This window comes from Salmo salar, chromosome ssa16 (assembly GCF_905237065.1).
Source record: "Salmo salar chromosome ssa16, Ssal_v3.1, whole genome shotgun sequence".
NCBI lineage: Eukaryota > Metazoa > Chordata > Actinopteri > Salmoniformes > Salmonidae > Salmo > Salmo salar.
This window is the reverse complement of record NC_059457.1, coordinates 73,544,386-73,551,885: the sequence shown is the minus strand read 5'-3', so window position 1 is coordinate 73,551,885 and position 7,500 is coordinate 73,544,386. Positions and strand designations below refer to the sequence as shown.

Sequence of the window (7,500 nt, the reverse complement as noted above, 5' to 3'; positions counted from 1 at the left end):
AGAGAGAGGCAGAGAGACAGAGAAAGAGAGACAGAGACAGAAAGAGAGAGAGAGACAGAGAGAGAGACAAAGAGAGAGACAGAAAGAGAGAGACAGAGAGAGAGAAGGGTTACCACACACACACACACACACACACACACACACACACACACACACACACACACACACACACACACAGCACGTCCGCACGCAGGCACACATGATGCAAACACACACACACACACACACACACACACACACACACACACACACACACACACACACACACACATACCCATAGCTGGTCGTCGATGCCAGGAGGGTTCTTCTTGACGAAGGCACCGTAGTAGGTAGCGATGTTCCGATGGTGGCTGTACTTCTTCAACATGTTGATCTCTCCTTTAATCTCCTCTTCCTCATCCTGGAACACACACACACACGTAAGCACCTTAGAATGTGTGTATGTATGTGTGTGTGTGTGTGTGTGTGTGTGTGTGTGTGTGTGTGTGTGTGTGTGTGTGTGTGTGTGTGTGTGTGTATGTATGTATGAGTGTGTGTGTGTGTGTGTGTGTGTATATGCGACTTACCCCGGTGACATCCATGACCTTGATGGCTGCAAGTTGCCCTGTCTTGACATGACGACCCTGAGACAGAAAGACGATAATTAGTTCATGACCTAAGATTAAAACTATCTTTAGGTATTTGTTTCATTAGTCCATTGTTGACATAGTCTCAAAACGTTTGTCTTGTCAGCCATCACGTTTTCAAGATATGTAACCTTCCAAATGCATATGACGCATCATGACGCAAAAGGCAGCATCATATGATGCAAAACACATCACACGAGGATGACTTCTCTATTTGGAAGGTCACATATCTTCAAAACGTGATCGCCGACAAGACACTTTTTGAGACTATGTCAACAGTGGACTAATGAAACAAACACCCAAATATAGTTTTTGGGTGGAACTTTCCTTTAGTCTTAATGGCCTAATGTTGATCATTAACCAGAATAGCAGCAGGAAACAGACAAGGGGGAAATGTTTTTACTTGAATGATCCGAGTTCTAGGAGAGAATAAAGAACAGAACAGACATTAATGAAGAGAAGAGGGGAGGAGGGAAGGGAAAGAGAGGAGGAGAGGATGTGGGGAATTAAGCAATGACTAGTCACAGGCCAATGAGCTACCACTCTGACTCATTCAGGCTACAGTAGAGTCCATAGGTTTCACCACACTCACACACACACACACACACACACACACACACACACACACACACACACACACACACGCACGCACCCGACAGCACGCACCCACCCACCCACACACACACATCCCCCACACACACACACACACACACGCGCACTTACACACACACACACACACACACACACACACACACACGCCACACACACACACACACACACACACACACACACACACACACACACACACACACACACACACACACACACACACACACACACACACACACACACACACACACACACACACACACACACACACACACACGTTCTTGGAGACATTTTTTCTTTTAGGATCAGTCTGCCCCAATTCCACAAGTACAAAAGACTCTTTGTTTGAGAAAAACAATAGAATTACTACCAGAATACAGCAGTCTATGGACCTCAAAGTCCACACCAACACACATGTTGGTGGGGTGTGTGTGTCAGCTCTCATAGCAAGGAAAGCCCTTCTCTTCCCTAAGTCGACTCATTCAGAATGTAAAGCGTCGTTCCTTTTTTCATTCGTTAATTGGTTATTCTCGCATGCCTTCCTGACCTAGATCTGCTGTCTCAAGCCTCATAGCACCAACCAGATGACGAGTGTGTGTGTGTGTGTGTGTGTGTGTGTGTGTGTGTGTGTGTGTGTGTGTGTGTGTGCGCGTCTACTGCCAACTCCATTACACAGATCCCCTCAGATACATTTACTATGCAGGACACTTCCTGTCCGTAGCCTAGCAACAGGCCTGGCTGTCCAACGTACAGTGGCCAACACACACACATCAGGAGAGGAGAAGAAGTGAGCATTGTCCTGCTAGGGGTGAGGGGCTAAGTGGGTGATGGGATGGACAGAATGACTGAAGGTTGGAGGCTATTTTTCCCCATTTCCATGACCACAGCAACCTCTTCCCCAGAGGAGGGAAAGATGAGAAGAAACCACTTTCTCCCTCCCTCCCTCCCTCCCTCCCTCCCTCCCTCCCTCCCTCCCTCCCTCCCTCCTGCACGGACTACCCAGTCTAAGAAATGCATACTGTTTGCATATTGTGCCAAACACACACACACACACACACACACACACACACACACACACACACACACACACACACACACACACACACACACACACACACACACACACACACACACACACACACACACACACACCACTCTCCTCTCTACTTTCCAATGTAAAAATCGCAGGTTGACACACCTGTCTCACACATTCCAAAATGTAAACATCCTCCCCTCCCCAACTACACACACCAAGCCCCCCACCCTCCTCATAGAACCCACACATCCTCCCCTCCCCAACTACACACACCAAGCCCCCCACCCTCCTCATAGAACCCACACATCCTCCCCTCCCCAGCTACACACACCAAGCCCCCCCACCCTCCTCATAGAACCCACACATCCTCCCCTCCCCAGCTACACACACCAAGCCCCCCACCCTCCTCATAGAACCCACACATCCTCCCCTCTCCTCTCTATCCTATATGATTCAAAGAGCCACTCTCTCTCCTTATACCTCTGGGCCTGAAGCCTGGGATTATCCTAGCAGCCCAACCCAGCCATGGTGAGCCCTGAGCGGGTAGAGCAGCAGGCAGAGCAGCATAATCCAGGCCCGTGCTCTGGAGCTACACAGGCTGTGTATAGTATACACTCTAAAGATGAGATGTGCACAAATATGCACACGTAAACAAACGGAGGCATGCACAGACACACTAACACACACACACAGTCCGCAGTGTGAGCTGAGGAAGCAGGTTCAGCAAATCAGTGTCTCGCTCCAGCAGTTCTGGAGGTCAAATGAACAACAGCAGAGATTTACAGAGAAAGAGACAGAGACAGAGAGACAGAGAGAGACAGAGAGGGAGACAGAGAGGGAGAGACAGAGAGAGACACAGAGAGAGAGACAGAGAGAGAGACAGAGAGAGACACAGAGAGAGAGAGAGAGAGAGACAGAGAGAGACAGAGAGAGAGAGACAGAGAGAGACACAGAGAGAGAGACAGAGAGAGACAGAGGCAGAGAGAGACAAAGAAAGACAGAGAGAGACAGAGAGAGACAGGGAGAGACAGGGAGAGACACAGAGAGACAGAGAGAGACAAAGAAAGACAGAGAGAGACAGAGAGAGACAGAGAGACAGACAGAGAGAGAGACAGAGGCAGAGACAAAGAAAGACAAAGAGAGACAGAAAAATAAATAGGCAAAAGGACAAAACGAATCAAATGCCATAGGGAGGAATAAGAGAGAAAAAGGTTGTAGAGAAGACTACAGAGAGGAGACTACAGAGAGGAGAGGAGACTACAGAGAGGAGACTACAGAGAGGAGAGGAGACTACAGAGAGGAGACTACAGAGAGGAGAGAAGACTACAGAGAGGAGACTACAGAGAGGAGAGGAGACTACAGAGAGGAGACTACAGAGAGGAGAGGAGACTACAGAGAGGAGACTACAGAGAGGAGAGGAGACTACAGAGAGGAGACTACAGAGAGGAGAGGAGACTACAGAGAGGAGAGAACTACAGAGAGGAGAGAAGACTACAGAGAGGAGACTACAGAGAGGAGAGACTACAGAGAGGAGACTACAGAGAGGAGAGGAACTACAGAGAGGAGAGGAGACTACAGAGAGGAGACTACAGAGAGGAGAGGAGACTACAGAGAGGAGACTACAGAGAGGAGACTACAGAGAGGAGACTACAGAGAGGAGACTACAGAGAGGAGACTACAGAGAGGAGAGGAGACTACAGAGAGGAGACTACAGAGAGGAGAGAAGACTACAGAGAGGAGACTACAGAGAGGAGACTACAGAGAGGAGAGGAGACTACAGAGAGGAGAGGAGACTACAGAGAGGAGACTACAGAGAGGAGAGGAGACTACAGAGAGGAGACTACAGAGAGGAGACTACAGAGAGGAGAGGAGACTACAGAGAGGAGACTACAGAGAGGAGACTACAGAGAGGAGACTACAGAGAGGAGAGGAGACTACAGAGAGGAGACTACAGAGAGGAGACTACAGAGAGGAGAGGAGACTACAGAGAGGAGAGGAGACTACAGAGAGGAGACTACAGAGAGGAGACTACAGAGAGGAGACTACAGAGAGGAGAGGAGACTACAGAGAGGAGACTACAGAGAGGAGAGGAGACTACAGAGAGGAGACTACAGAGAGGAGACTACAGAGAGGAGACTACAGAGAGGAGACTACAGAGAGGAGACTACAGAGAGGAGAGGAGACTACAGAGAGGAGACTACAGAGAGGAGACTACAGAGAGGAGAGGAGACTACAGAGAGGAGACTACAGAGAGGAGAGGAGACTACAGAGAGGAGACTACAGAGAGGAGAGGAGAGAAGGCTAAGGAGAGGAGATTAAGGAGAGGAGATTAAGGAGAGGAGATTAAGGAGAGGAGAGGAGAGAAGGCTACAGAGAGGAGAGGAGACTACAGAGTAGAGGAGACTACAGAGAGGAGAGACCACTACAGAGAGGAGAGAAGACTACAGAGGAGAGAACACTACAGAGAGGAGAGGAGACTACAGAGAGGAGAGAAGACTACAGAGAGGAGACTACAGAGAGGAGAGAAGACTACAGAAAGGAGAGAACACTACAGAGAGGAGAGGAGACTACAGAGAGGAGAGAAGACTACAGAGAGGAGAGAAGACTACAGAGAGGAGACTACAGAGAGGAGAGAAGACTACAGAGAGGAGACTACAGAGAGGAGAGAAGACTACAGAAAGGAGAGAACACTACAGAGAGGAGAGGAGACTACAGAGAGGAGAGAAGACTACAGAGAGGAGAGGAGACTACAGAGAGGAGAGAAGACTACAGAGAGGAGACTACAGAGAGGAAAGGAGAGAAGGCTACAGAGATGAGATTAAGGAGATGAGATTAAGGAGAGGAGAGGAGGCTAAGGAGAGGAGAGGGGAGCAGAGATGAGGCTAAGGAGAGGACATAAGGCTAAGGAGAGGAGAGGAGGCTAACGAGAGGAGGCTAATGAGAGGAGAGGACATAAGGCTAAGGAGAGGAGGCTAAGGAGAGGAGGTTAAGGAGAGGAAAGCGGAAAGGAGAGGAGGCTAAGGTGAGGAGAGGAGAGAAGGCTACAGAGAGGAGAGGAGAGGAGGCAAAGGAGAGGAGGCTAAGGAGAGGAGGCTAAGGAGAGGAGAGGAGGCTAAGGAGAGGAGAGAAGGCTAAGGAGAGGAGAGGGGAGCGGAGGCTAAGGAGAGGAGGCTAAGGAGAGGGGAGCAGAGAGGAGGCTAAGGAGAGAGAGGGGAGCGAGAGGAGGCTAAGGAGAGGAGGCTAAGGAGAGGAGAGGGGAGCGGAGAGGAGGCTAAGGAGAGGAGAGGGGAGTGGAGAGGAGGCTAAGGAGAGGAGGCTAAGGAGAGGAGAGGGGAGCGGGGAGAGAGGAGAGGAGGCTAAGGAGAGGAGGCTAAGGAGAGGAGAGACATATCATTATTGACATACATCAGACATCACTAATCCTGCCTCTCTCACACTGAAGTCATTATTGATATCAGGCTAATTGACCCAGTGAGGTCTGGGTGAGGGGTGCATTGTGGGTAAGTGGAGCGTGTAGCCTCTGGGGAGGAGGGCCTAATGAACACACTGCCAGGTGTGTGTGCGTGCCAGCTAGTGTGTATGTGTGTATGTGTGTGTGTGTGTGCAAGATTGTGGGTTTGTGTGTCTTTAGCATCATGACTCATGGTAGGTGAAGAGATAAACTATCTTTAAAGTTTAAGACCCGCTCCTTTCCCTAATAACAGTTTCCACTTTCGTTTTTTTAGTTGACCGATGATCATCAGAGACGCACAAATCACAAGCACGTCATGTACACACTGTACTACATACCGTCCACACTGTACTACATACCGTACACACTGTACTACATACCGTATACACTGTACTACATACCGTACACACTGTACACATTGTACTACACACCGTACACACTGTACTACATACCGTACACACTGTACTACATACCGTACACAACGTACACACTGTACTACATACCGTACACACTGTACTACATACCGTATACACTGTACTACATACCGTACACACTGTACTACATACCGTACACAACGTACACACTGTACTACATACCGTACACACTGTACTACATACCGTACACACTGTACTACATACCGTACACTGTACTACATACCATACACACTGTACTACATACCGTACACTGTACTACATACCGTACACCGATCTACATACCGTACACTGTACTACATACCATACACACTGTACTACATACCGTAAACACTGTACTACATACCGTACACACTGTACTACATACCGTGCACACTGTACTACATACCGTACACACCGTACACACTGTACTACATACCGTACACACTGTACTACATACCGAACACACTGTACTACATACCGTACACACCGTACACACTGTGCTACATACCGTACACTTTACTACATACCGTACACTGTACTACATACCATACACACTGTACTACATACCGTACACACTGTACTACATACCGTACACACTGTACTACATACTGTACACACTGTACTACATACCGTACACACCGTACACACAGTACTACATACCGTACACACTGTACTACACACCGTACACACTGTACTACATACCGTACACACTGTACTACACACCGTACACATTGTACTACATACCGTACACACTGTACTACATACTGTACACACTGTACTACATACCGTACTACATACTGTACACACTGTACTACACACCGTACACACTGTACTACATACCGTACACACTGTACTACATACTGTACACACTGTACTACATACCGTACACACTGTACTACATACCGTACACACCTTACACACCGTACTACATACCGTACACACCGTACATCATACTGTACACACTGTACTACATACTGTACTACATACTGTACACACTGTACTACATACCGTACACACATACCGTACACACTGTACTATATACCGTCCACACTGTACTACATACTGTACTACATACTGTACACACTGTATTACATACTGTACTACATACCGTACTACATACTGTACTACATACCGTACACACTGTACTACATACTGTACACACTGTACTACATACTGTACTACATACTGTACTACATACCATACTACATACTGTACTACATACCGTACACACTGTACTACATACTGTACTACATACTGTAAACACAGTACTACATACTGTACACACTGTACTACATACTGTACACAGAGATCACTCTACGTGTTTGTGAATCCAACTCTAAAGTGTTGTGTGTCTTCTGTTTTTAA

General features: G+C 47.9%; 1 protein-coding gene across 14 annotated transcripts in view; it reads right to left on the bottom strand.

The window, feature by feature from the left end:
* Nucleotides 1-7,500, bottom strand: part of LOC106595512 (TRAF2 and NCK-interacting protein kinase) — a 55,780-nt gene that overhangs the window by 23,081 nt on the left and 25,199 nt on the right. For all 14 annotated transcript variants that reach the window (XM_045697749.1, XM_045697750.1, XM_045697751.1 and 11 more), the window contains 2 exons: nt 567-623; nt 275-400 (listed from right to left, as the gene is read on the bottom strand). In XM_045697749.1, the coding sequence (XP_045553705.1) occupies nt 275-400; nt 567-623 (183 nt within the window). The remainder of the gene's footprint in view (nt 1-274; nt 401-566; nt 624-7,500) is intronic.